Source organism: Ooceraea biroi, chromosome 10 (assembly GCF_003672135.1).
Source record: "Ooceraea biroi isolate clonal line C1 chromosome 10, Obir_v5.4, whole genome shotgun sequence".
NCBI classification, from domain to species: domain Eukaryota; kingdom Metazoa; phylum Arthropoda; class Insecta; order Hymenoptera; family Formicidae; genus Ooceraea; species Ooceraea biroi.
The window spans coordinates 3,963,288-3,976,166 of record NC_039515.1 but is presented as its reverse complement, the minus strand read 5'-3'; the positions used below and the strand labels follow the sequence as shown (position 1 = coordinate 3,976,166).

Below are 12,879 nucleotides of genomic sequence, written 5' to 3'. Positions count from 1 at the left end.
TTTCTAAAAATAAACACATACCAGCACACGTTATGTATGGGTTTCCGGTGGTACCCGGAGGACACGTGCACTTCGGCTGATGATCACGCGCGACGCAGGTCGCGGTTTCAGCGCAGGTGTCGTCTTCGCAAACCGGTCTACATATCCTGTTCAACCTGTCGCAAGCTTCGTGATCGGCGCAATCTTCGTTGTAATGACAGATCGCGGAAGTACATGCCACTCGTGGATCACCCTGGGTGCCTGGTGGGCAAATGCACTGCGCTCTATGGGAAACCGCTCTGCATTCCGCGCCGCGACCACACACGATGTCACCAGTGAGGCAGGGAGTAACGCAGTTATCGTTTCGGCAGGTCTTGTCATAGGGACACTCGTCGTCTGTCTTACATTCCGCTGTGAGAAAGAATTACGTGCAATAAATAAATATAATCGAGAAATAATCAGAAAATAATTATTGTTTCATAAAGAAATTATCTTAAAGTTTGGATGTTCATTTTTTAGAGGAAATCTTTAAGAAATATGTTCTAAGCAGAGCAAACTTGTGAGAAACTTACGTCTAAAGCATTGAATTTGCGGGTCGCCGGCTAAACTGTGCTGACAGTGGCAAGAGGGATGATGGTTGATCGTGATGCACTCCGCGTTCAGGCCACACCGATTGCTGATGCATGGATCTTGGCACAATTGATTTATGCACGCCTTGTCGGACGGACACTCGCTGTTTGTTCTGCATTCCGGAAGAACTACGTCTTCTGTGGACGGAAGAAAACAATGTGAGAGGCGCGCGAAGGTTTGCATTGACAAATGGGAGAAAGCGTGCTGACGCAATACCTTCGTAACAATTCACGAATGGATCACCGGCGTGTCCGCGAGGACATTGACATGTACGGCGATGGTTCTCGATGTGGCATTCCGCGTTCGGCGCGCACGGATTGACGGTGCACGGATTGATGCATCGACGATTCAGGCAAGCCATGTCTGGTGTACATTGCGAATCGCTTTCGCATATTGCCCCAATTTGTTTGTCCACTGCGAAATACATAAAATCGTCGCAATTTAATTTAAGTGTCGTTGCTGCCAGACGTTTATTTCGTTAATAAAAATGCATGTTTTAACGACAAAAGAAAAATCGGCGATAAGAAAGATCTGGTTTAAATTTTACCTGGCACGCAAGCGATGGTGGCATCGCCGGCGAAGTTCGGCAGGCATTCGCAGATCATTGTTCTCATCGGTAAGGTGTCTACGACGCTACATTTGGCGCTAACGATGCATGGTTTCGTTTCTGCACACGGATCTTTGCATATACCACCGAAACACGCCAGCTTGCTGGGACAGTCTGCGTCGACTTGGCATACGGGTTCTGGTTCTAGTGTTTCTAAAATAACAATAGATATTTAATTCTAACATCCAGTTAGGAATACAATATTGCTTAAACATATTTTCTATTTTATAAAATAAAATCGTGTGAATCATTTTAATTGATTTTACAAACTTTTTATATGCTAAAATATTAAGGATCAAGTTCTTACCCATAAGACACGAGGTGTACGGATTGCCGACATAGCCAGGTGGACATTTGCAGATTGGTCGATGGTTGACGACGGTGCACAATGCCGGTGGTGGACAGTTACATGGGTCAACACATTTCAGATTGCGACATGCCAAGGCTGAGAAGCAGTCGTTGTCGCTAGTGCACTCGGGCCTTTCGCAAATTTCGTAAGGATTACCAGTGTACCCATCAGGACAATAGCACCGCGTCCTGTGGTATCCATCAGCGGTACACAATGCGTTGATACCACATTGCGTAAGCAGACAAGTGTCGATGCATTCGTTGTTGATACAAGATTGAATCAACGGGCATTCGTTATCGCTGCGACAACCAACTGGAAGAGAAATATTCATAAAATTGATAAAGCAGACAATTACGAAGAAATACATTAATTAAATACTGTATATTTATTGAACATACGTTGATGGCAATATTGCTGCGGATTTCCAGTGTAGCCTTCGTTGCAGACACATATGGCTCTGTGCATTGTTACGTGGCAGCGGCTGTTAAGACCACAAGAGTCGAGAGTGCACGGGTCCACGCATTTCTGATTGAAGCAGGTCTTGTCATTCGAGCATTCGGAATTCTGAGAGCATTCTGGGATCGGTTCTATAAAAGTGCAATTGGAAGTTTAATTTTGCCATACGATAAGAATCAATGTTTCGAAATACATCAGAAAATACGTCGGATGCAAATATATTATATTTATATAGTATTACCGGTAAGTGTCGGGATTGTGCATTGCACTCGTGCGTTGCCAGTAAATCCGACCGGGCAGGAGCACACCGGCTTGTGATTAACGGCCTGACAGATGGAATTGATGCCACACGCGCCGATGCACGGATCTCTGCATTTCTGCGAGAAGCAAGCTTTGTCACGCGGACAATCCGAATTAATAACGCACTCGGGATAGATGCAAATCGCGACGCCGTTCTTCACTCTGCACTCGCCGTTGTAATTGCAAGGCGACGGACTGCAGGGATTGGTTTCTAAAACGGAAACACGTGTTTCATGAAACGATGGGCATCAGAAATCAATATAACATATATTCAAGTTTGTCTCTGTATTTACCGATTCTCGTGTAACATTCCTCGAAGGGATTGCCAATTAACGGAGACGGGCAGCTACAAAGTGGGCTGTGATTGATCGTCTTGCATACCGCTTTGCTGCCGCACACATTTTGCAAGCAAGGATCTCTGCATTTATTTTGTATGCAGGCTTTATCGCCTGGACAATCTGAGCTGAGCACGCACTCCGGATGACAACCAGTTACGCTCGTTGGAACGCCTTGCAGTCCAGGTAAACATTTACAAATAGCCCTATTGCCGATTTTATCGCAAAGAGTGTTCGGACCACACGGATAGCAAGGATCCGTTTCTTTAGTATCTAATAAAATATAAGAAACAACATTTATATTACACAGAAAGCGAAAGAGAAAGTTTGACTGAAATGAAGAAATTATTTTTAAAAAAATATAAGCATTTAATATCAAACACTATAATTTCATCAATCTTTCAAAGAATTTGATTCTTTTAAGCAAGTAGATATGTAATTAAATCAGTAATGAATAACACAGTTACCTTCGACGGGAATTCGACAAAGCGTAAAGGCATCTCCAATTGTGGGCAGTGGGCAGGAACAGATGGGAACGTGATTAGACACTGTGCAAATCGCGCCAACGCCGCAAGTACCAGGGCAAGGATCTTGGCACCTGGTCTTTATGCACGCTTGTGATGTCGGACAGTCGGTGTTCATGAGACACTCGGGCTGACATCCTTGGTATGGATTGCCTCTGTAATCCGGTATGCACTCACAAATGGCCGTGTCGAATCGCTCCTGACAGTACGCGTTTATTCCGCACGGCGAGGGACTGCATGGCCTCGATGGTGTTGGCGGTGCTGGAGTTGCTGAAATAATAGAAAATTCGATTAACTTCATGCAATCATAGCTAGTTTTAATATTCTTGCATGCAGTGTACGTTATAACGTTTGCGTACGATTTTTAGAAGCATATTTGCATGTAGAGATAGAAATACATAGATATACATGTCTTGTATCGCACATGTCTCTTGTACATAGAACAAAGGGTGCAGCACGTGTATATGATACATATATACCAAAAAGAAATGTGTTTGCGCATGTTGAAGACGCATCAAGTAGATAGTCGAGTATAGAATTTCTTTTTAAATTTACAAGGTCGATACGTAACAATTGGTGGAGAAACTGTGCAGTTTTTTCAAGTATACATCCGTTGCATATTATACAATATTTACAAGTTCTAGAGAGTTCAAGAGACCAGGATTTAGTGATCGAAATGCTGATTGTGAACAAGATGCCGAAGTAATGTCCGTCAGACATCGATACGTGTAAAGATAGAGCGGGGAGTTTCTTACATATTATCTGGGAGCAAACTGTGAATGGGTCTCCAGTGTACAGTTCGGGACAGGTGCATCGGGCTTGGTGCAAAATAACTTGGCACAGTGCATTGAGCCCGCACAATCCAATGCACGGGTCGGTACATTTCTGCTTAATGCATGCTCGATTTGCGGGACAGTCATTGTTTACACGGCACTCGGGTCTACAATTGGGCGGAGATCCTATGAAAGTGGGTAAACAGGAGCAGGAGGGTTTATTATCAGCGGATACCGCGCACTGCGAGTTCAATCCACACGGTGAGGGGTAACATGGGTCCCTGGTAGGTACTACGTCCGATGCTGCTGGCGATGAAAAAAAAAGATTCATTATTCGTTCCGAAGTCAAGGTAGAAACGTTCACAGCAGCGCAAATGACCAAAGAACTTCAGGAAGACGTCTAAAACATCTCGCAAATTCAGATTCTTAGGAGCCTCCCGAGACATCTCTTTGGCATTTGCATTGCTGTAGAGCACTCTCTGAACGGTGTACTTACTTATGGGGAAACAGCTGACGAATGGGTCACCGGAATGCTGATCGGGACACCTGCAAATGGGATTATGATTTCGCACTACACACAACGCATTCCGGCCGCAAGCGTTCTCGCATGGGTCGCGGCATCTTGTGTTCACGCATGTCCTGCTCTGCTCGCAATCAGTGCTGACGAGACACTCGGGTCTGCAGCTTGGTGGGACTCCGAAGTAACCAGGTAGGCAAGAGCAGGAGGCTTGGTCGCCGAATTCGCGACACACGCTGTTCGGTCCGCAGGGGGAGGGCTCGCAGGGCTTGACGCGCGCTAAGATGGAAGACGGTGAAATTAATTGGCGGGGCTTTCTTAGAGAGATAACAAAAGGCGAAGATTTGGGAAGAACAAAAGATATCAGGAAACTCACGTTGCACTCGTCTGCAAAGGGTGAATGGATCGCCTTCGAAATCCTGAACGCAGTTACAGGTGGCTACGTGATTAACAACTACACATTCCGCGTTCTGGCCGCAGATCCCGACGCAGGGATTCATGCACTTGTTGTTCGCGCAAGCTCTATCGTACGGGCAATCGGAATTCTGCACGCACTCTGGTCGACATTCTCGGTACGGATCGCCGCGGTATTCGGGTATGCAACTGCAGACACCGTTACGACATTCGGCATTGGGTCCACAGGGCGACGGATTACATGGGTCTGACGGTACCGGAGGAGTTTCTGCATTGGGAGATGCAAATGTGAGGTCAACAGCTATCATTCGGTATTATTAATTCGTAAAAAAGCTACATATACGAGCAATATAAGAGTATGGTGAAAGATCTTACGCATGGGTGCCAAGTAACAATTGCTGAAGGGATCGCCAGAGTATCCATCAGGGCAGGTGCAAGCCGGGGTGTGGTTGATCACGGTACATAGGGCATTAATGCCGCAGGATCCGGGGCAGGGATCTCTGCACTTTTCTCTGATACAAGCCTTATCACTGGTGCAATCAGAATTGATCGAACATTCGGCGCGGCAGTATGGCGGCGATCCAACATAATTGGGCATGCACGTGCAAGACGGATAACCACCTCTGTCTTGGCACGTGGCAAATGGACCGCAGGGCGATGGAAGGCAAGGGTTTACTTGTGCAGTTGGTGGTGTGGACATCACTGCAATGAAATTGAGTAATGGTCTCCGTGGATGGAACAACTTTTAGCAAACACGACAATCTTGCCGCAGGTTTTCGACTTACGGGGCATCTCGAAGCACTTGACGAAGGGATCTCCGATTCGGCCGGGTGGGCAACTGCAGAATGGGCTATGGGACAACGCGTCGCATTTGGCATTGATGCCGCACACGCCTGGGCACGGATCGACACATTTCTGATTGATACACGCGCGATTCATCAGACATTCCGTGCTAACAACGCATTCAGGTTTGCAAGCAGGAGGTACTCCTTGGTACGTGGGTAGGCACGAGCAGCTAGCTTTTCCGTTCACGTTACGACAATTGCTATTAGGACCGCACGGGGACGGCTGGCAAGGATCGCCCATGGGCGCCGGAGCTGTACGGAAATCAATCACGAGGATAATGATGAGACAACGAATTTCCATAAATCTGATAGAAGGGGCGAATAGGGATTTGCGTCCACTTACGGGTATCTTGTATAAGTCTGCAATATCTGAACGGATCGCCGGTGTATCTTGGTTGACAGCTGCACGCCGGTATGTGATTGATAACTTCGCAAATTGCGTTAACACCGCATATTCCTGGACAAGGATCCTGACACCTGTTCCGTATGCAAGCGCGGTTGGATATACAGTCGGAACTGATCACGCACTCAGGTCTACAACCCTCGTATGGATTTCCATAGAAATCAGGTAAGCAGGTGCAAGAAGCCGAGCCAGAAATCTCGCGGCACATGGCGTTTGCACCACATGGCGAGGGTTGGCAAGGAGTTAACGGTACGGGTGGTACATCGACTGAAATAGAGCATCGTAATTGTGTAACAATAATTATCAAAATATCATCATTCTGCCTGCTGAATATTCAACGCATTTTTCTGCCGTTATAAGAAATGTAATAAACGTTGTTTTGTTCCCGCAATATTCGTTATACTGGTTTCCCTGAAACTTACTTGGCCGAGGATTACATTGGATGAATGGGTCTCCGGTAAAGTCATTGGCGCAAACGCACATCGGGGTATGACTGACAGTTCTGCATTCCGCATTCCTACCGCACGATCCCGGACAAGGATCCTGACACTTTTGATTAATGCACGCTTGTTGGCTGGGACATTCGCTGTTACTGATACACTCCGGTCTACATCTGGGCGGGACTCCAACAAATTGGGGCAGACATGAACACGACGGGGCACCATTGAATACTTGGCACACCGCGTTCGGACCGCACGGTGAGGGTTGACAGGGATCTGTTGGTGGTTGTGGTCTGTCTTCCGCTGTAATTTACAAGGAATAACGCTCATTCCAGCAACTAAGTGGCATGATTTATGACGATAAATTTGTTAATCTCAGTAGAGGATTCTTACGTTGTGGTATGCATCGGACGAACGGGTCTCCCGTGAATAGAGGTGGACAATTGCATATGGGGTTGTGATTCACAACGGTGCATTGCGCACTGAATCCGCACGCACCGAGGCACGGGTCGATGCATTTCTGGTTGCTGCAGGCTCTATTACGAGCGCAATCGGCGCTTATCAAACATTCTGGTCTACAGGATGGCGGGGCACCTTTGAATCCGGCGATACACGCGCAAATTGCCTGGCCGTTTGACACGCGACAGTGACTGTTTGGTCCGCAAAGGGATGGATTGCATGGGTCCACCGTAACCGTATCTGTTTTTGACAATAATTATTGCGTATTTTAATAAAAATTGTTGGGGAAGAAAGGCAACAATGTTCACGATCGAAGAGTACGAACCTTGAAGAGGGGTGCACGATATGAACGCGTTTCCGGTCATGTTTCTCGGGCAACTGCACATAGGCAGGTGATTGACGACATTGCATTCTGCGTTAATGCCGCACGTACCGACGCACGGATCGCGACATTTGCGAAGTATGCACGCCCTATCGCGAGAACAATCTGTGTTAATGACACATTCCGGTCGACATCCGACATATGGATTGCCGAGGTATTCGGGTATGCATGTGCAAACTCCGTCGTTGCACTGAGTGTTTTGGCCGCATGGTGATGGATTGCATCGGTCTGTAGGAGGCGCTGAAATGTGTATAAATGAAATTGCGGCGATTTAGATTTTTGCCAATCTTGCTACAAATATGAGAGAATTAAATGTTGTCGTAAATTGTAAAGTGGTAATCATCATCGATAGTAATACGATGTAATCCTTACGAGGTGCTTGAAGCAAGACGTTGCAACTGACGAAAGGATCGCCAGTATATCCTTCGGGACACGCGCAAGACGGAGTATGATTAATGACCGAGCAGCGCGCCAAAAGGCCGCACGATCCCGGACAAGGATCTCTACATTTTTCTCGGATGCAAGCTTTGTCAGCGGGACAATCCGAGTTTATCGAGCACTCGGGTCGGCAATTAGGTGGAACACCGATGTAATTTTGCATGCAACTGCACGCTGGTGCATCACCGACAGCTCTGCACATAGCATTGGGTCCGCAGGGTGACGGGAAGCACGGGTCCTTCGGGAATTTGTCTGCTGGCTCCGGAACTGTACAAAGGTATAGGTCAAGTTTGTTCGGCAAGAATTTCTCGCGCAGAAATGAATGGAGCAACAAAATCAGAAACTGATCAAGCTGATTAATTTTTGAATGTCCATTTTTATATTTTGTAATAAATAAAATGTTAAACTTGATTCTCTTGAAACCGCATGAAACTAATAAAGTAAACATTACGAATAGCTCCTTCCATGTAAAATTATATCGAAGAAAAATACACGTATATTCTCTTTTTCTTATTTTTATACAGGGTGTCCCGGGTTTTAACCGATAAACTGCGGGAGCATATTCTACTAGTGGAAATAAGAAAAAATTCTTATATCGAGTTTGCTTAGAAATGCTTTATTACAAAGTTATAAACCAATATTGAAAAGAAATATGAGATAAGTAACAACGGATTTTTTCACAAAAATAAAAATTATGTACGCACTGATTTAGTGACGCATTTCAAAATGTTGTCCTTGCACATCGATACAAGCTAGACATCGACGTAGTACAGAATTTGTTACGGTACGACATTCCTGAAAATTTTGTTGCATCTCAGTAACTGAATTAGTAATTCGTTGCTTTAAATCTTCAAGCGAGATTACTTCTGTACTGTAAACTTTATTTTTTAAAGTTCCCCATAAATAAAAATCAAGAGGCGTTAAATCGGTGAATACACATAACATAAACATCTTCGACCTTCCAAATTCTACACTATGTTCCGTTGTTACTTATCTCATATTTCTTTTCAATATTGATTTATAACTTTGTAATAAAGTATTTCTAAGCAAACTCGATATAAGAATTTTTTTTTATTTCCACTAGTAGAATATGCTCCCGCAGTTTGTCGGTTAAAACCCGGGACACCCTGTATATAAAACTGTGATTTAAATATTATCGCGTTCCTTCGGAAATTTCATAAAAGGAATCAATCAGTTTCTGATTTAGTTGCTGATCAATCTGTAATAGTACTCATGTAGAACATACTCGGCATTGCGAAACAGTAGATGAAAGGATCACCGGTGAAGCCGTTCGCGCAGACACAAATGGGACTGTGGTGTACAACCCTGCATTGGGCATCACGGCCGCAAGTGCCGATACAGGGATCTATACATTTCTGATTGACGCACGCTCGATTTGGACCGCATTCCGAATTTACTAAGCACTCCGGCCTACAGTTCGGTGGAGTTCCGATGAATTGCGGTAAACAGGTGCAGACAGCTTGACCGTTATTATTATTGCACTGACTGTTAGGACCGCAAGGGGATGGTTTGCATGGTTCACGTTCTTCATCGGCAGCTATAATTACGTAATGTTGCGGGTTTACAGTTTGCTTCATTTTTTTATCGCAGCGGGCATTTAACGTTACTTACTAGGAATCTGATAAAGACAGTTTACGTATGGATTGCCGGTATAACCGGAGATGCAAGTGCAAACAGGCACATTGTTGACGACTTGGCAATTAGTGTTGGCGCCGCATGAGCCGGGACACGGATTCTGACATTTGGAGCCGATGCAGGCTAAATGCGCGGGACAGTCCGAGGAAATGGTACATTCGGGACGACATCCTTGATAGGGATTTCCAATGTATTCGGGTAAGCATGTGCAAGAACCAACGCCGTTTTGTTCACGACATACGGCATTCGTTCCGCAGGGGGACGGCTGGCAGGGTTGACTTGGTGCCGGTGGTGGTTGACCTAGAAGAAACATAGCTTTATCCTGTCCAGAGTATCAATTCATGGATTCATTCTCGCGACTATAACAGAGTCCATTAATAAAGTGCGACAGTTATGATGCTGTAATAAAATCAAAGTATTAACAGAGCTTCTTGACAGGAAGGGACTACGATAATTCATCAAGGTGTTCAAGGGAGATATCTAGAAATTGGCTGCAAACTTACTGGGCATAGTCGTGCATTGGACGAACGGGTCGCCCGTGTAACCGACGCGACACGTGCAAGTCGGCACGTGATTAACAACGTGGCAGTCGGCGAGGGCGCCGCACGATCCGGGGCATGGGTCTCTGCATTTGCGATTAATGCACGCCATATGGCTTGGGCATTCACTATTGATGATGCATTCCGGTCTGCAGTTCGGCGGCGTTCCGATAAACTCCGCCACGCAGGAGCACGATGGTGCATCATTGACGACTTGGCACTGGGCATTGGGACCACAGGGCGATGGTTGGCATGGGTTTATTGGTTCCGGCACATCTTCCGCTTTAATATAAAAAAATATATGTAGATTGGCATTACGGAATTCTGGGATTACGGATCCCTGCGATTAATCGAAAAAGACCTACGTCTGGGTATGCAACGTATGAACGGATCGCCGGTAAACACAGGGGGACAGGTGCAGATTGGATTATGATTCAGCACTTGGCAACGTGCAGATATGCCACATGCTCCAAGGCAGGGATTGCCGCATTTCATGTTGATACAGGCTTCGTTGAGCGCGCAATCGGTATTGACTATGCACTCTGGTCGACAGGCAGGGGGGTTTCCTATGAATCCGAGTATGCATGAGCACACCGCTTGATTATTAATGTTCTGGCATCGACTGTTTGGTCCGCAGGGTGATGGGTTACAGGGGTTTTCGACGGTGGTATCTGCAAAAGCGACATGGTTGACATCGTGTCCTTCGAATGATATTTCCGGGCAAATTAAATATCTTCTAATGGAATGATTTTTATACAACGATACATTCGATTTCGGTCGAATTTTATTTTTAAATAATTATTGATGAATTTACCTTTGATCGGGAAACACACTGCGAACGCATTGCCGGACATTCCATCTGGGCAAGAGCACATTGGGGTGTGATTTATAACTGTGCACTTCGCGTTCTGACCGCAGACTCCAGTACATGGATCATAACACTTATTGCGAAGGCAAACCCTGTCCAATGGACAATCTGGATTTTGTACGCATTCGGGTCGACACGCGGAGTAAGGGTCACCGCGATATTCGGGCAGGCAAGTGCATACTCCATCGCGACACTGTGCATTCGCCCCGCATGGGGACGGATTGCAAGGATCTTGTGGCATAGGTACGGCTGCAAATACATCTCAAGTGAATTCTCTGGTTTGAGCGAAGAGACTTAGCACAGAATCTTACAATCATTCGGTGTTTTAAAGCACCCTGATGTGTATTGTTATTTTGTAATAATCACCATTTGATAAGATTAAAACAATTGTTTTGCGTAAATAAAACTTAATTAAAAATGAACCTTTCACGAAATCACATTTCGCGATTTTCGTTGTCAAAAGCTTGACAAATGTTTTTAAAAAGGTATTAAAGAAATTTTTCCATTTGAAATTTCTCATTTTGCTCTCATCGATTGCACATGGATGATATATTACAAAATAAACGCTATTGAGCGAGGATAAGCGCTTACGAGGTGGTTCTGGGAAGCAATTGGCGAACGGGTCACCAGTGTAGCCTTTTGGACAGAGACAAACAGCCATGTGACTGACTACGAGACACTGCGCGCCGATACCGCACGATCCCGGGCATGGATCTCTGCATCTTTGTCTCAAACATGCTCTATCGTTGCTGCACTCGGAATCTACAGTACATTCCGGCCGACAGTTCGGAGGGTTACCGATGTAATTTTCCATACACGTGCACGTCGGCACGCCCGCGTAGCCGCTGTCGCGGCAAGTAGCGAACGGCCCGCAAGGGGATGGAACGCAGGGATTTGATGGCGTCGAGGGGGTGTCTTTGTCTATCTCTGTAAACGAATAATTTTTTCCAATATTGCTTCAATTAGAAAAATAATTTTTTGAAACAGAGAACATTTCATTTTATCAGAATCATACGCTCGTGCGCGATAAAAGGGGAATAAACGTATTATACTTACGCAGCTGGAAGCACGTTACGAAGGGATCACCACTGAAACCTGCGTTACAACTACAGATCGGACTGTGATTGATCACTTCGCATCGCGCGTTAATGCCGCAGATGCCCGGGCACGGATCGACGCATTTGCGGTTCTTGCACGCACGGTTCACGGGACAATCGGAGCTGACAGTGCACTCGGCACGGCAGTTTGGTGGAGTTCCGGTAAATGTGGGCAAACAAGAGCATATCGCCTGACCATTTAATTCGCGGCACTGACTATTAAGTCCGCAGGGAGAAGGACTGCACGGATTACGTTCTGGTGCTAAAAAAAGGTTTAAGATTAGATTTTCAATCGAGATGCCGCAATCAATTTTTAAAAATCAATAATCTCGGAAATTGAATATTTTAGAATCGATTATTAGATTGCGCGTCTTTGAAGAGCTCGAACTACACTTACTCGTATCCTGCACGATTCTGTTACAAGAGACAAACGGATTGCCGCTGTATCCGGGCTGGCAAGTGCACAACGGCGCGTGATTCACTACTTGACAAATTGCATTGTACCCGCAGAAACCTGGGCAGGGATTCTGACATTTCGATCCGATACACGCTCGATCCGCGGCGCAATCGGTATTTATCGTGCACTCGGGTCGACAGCCTTCGTATGGATTGCCTAGGTAATCCGATAGACACGTACAAGAACCAACGCCGTTTTGTTCGCGACATACCGCGTTAAAGCCGCACGGCGATGGGATGCAGGGCGTTGGTTTTACAGTACTTGTAACATCACCTACAAAAATCTCAAGTATACTTTCTGCTTTGAGTGCAGTACTAAGCACTAGTGTGAATCTCCAAAAAATAGATAAATTTGGAACAAAGATTCAATCACTTCAAAGTAGTGATTTTAGAATTAATTGTTTTTATATAG

The 12,879-nt window shown here is 45.6% G+C and overlaps 1 protein-coding gene across 1 annotated transcript in view; it reads right to left on the bottom strand.

Moving 5' to 3' along the window:
• LOC105278470 overlaps positions 1-12,879 on the bottom strand; it is a 97,768-nt gene that overhangs the window by 6,772 nt on the left and 78,117 nt on the right. Inside the window, exons 92-118 of the mRNA XM_026972855.1 lie at positions 12,409-12,741; positions 11,971-12,273; positions 11,506-11,841; positions 10,861-11,163; positions 10,412-10,717; positions 10,011-10,328; positions 9,484-9,807; positions 9,098-9,409; positions 7,786-8,118; positions 7,357-7,653; positions 6,966-7,271; positions 6,555-6,875; positions 6,073-6,399; positions 5,670-5,981; positions 5,260-5,586; positions 4,847-5,152; positions 4,450-4,749; positions 3,936-4,256; positions 3,124-3,450; positions 2,615-2,929; positions 2,263-2,532; positions 1,964-2,152; positions 1,524-1,877; positions 1,157-1,369; positions 826-1,023; positions 552-746; positions 22-390 (exon numbers count right to left, since the gene is read on the bottom strand). Of these exons, the coding sequence (XP_026828656.1) occupies positions 22-390; positions 552-746; positions 826-1,023; positions 1,157-1,369; positions 1,524-1,877; positions 1,964-2,152; positions 2,263-2,532; positions 2,615-2,929; positions 3,124-3,450; positions 3,936-4,256; positions 4,450-4,749; positions 4,847-5,152; positions 5,260-5,586; positions 5,670-5,981; positions 6,073-6,399; positions 6,555-6,875; positions 6,966-7,271; positions 7,357-7,653; positions 7,786-8,118; positions 9,098-9,409; positions 9,484-9,807; positions 10,011-10,328; positions 10,412-10,717; positions 10,861-11,163; positions 11,506-11,841; positions 11,971-12,273; positions 12,409-12,741 (8,115 nt within the window). The remainder of the gene's footprint in view (positions 1-21; positions 391-551; positions 747-825; positions 1,024-1,156; positions 1,370-1,523; positions 1,878-1,963; positions 2,153-2,262; positions 2,533-2,614; positions 2,930-3,123; positions 3,451-3,935; positions 4,257-4,449; positions 4,750-4,846; positions 5,153-5,259; positions 5,587-5,669; positions 5,982-6,072; positions 6,400-6,554; positions 6,876-6,965; positions 7,272-7,356; positions 7,654-7,785; positions 8,119-9,097; positions 9,410-9,483; positions 9,808-10,010; positions 10,329-10,411; positions 10,718-10,860; positions 11,164-11,505; positions 11,842-11,970; positions 12,274-12,408; positions 12,742-12,879) is intronic.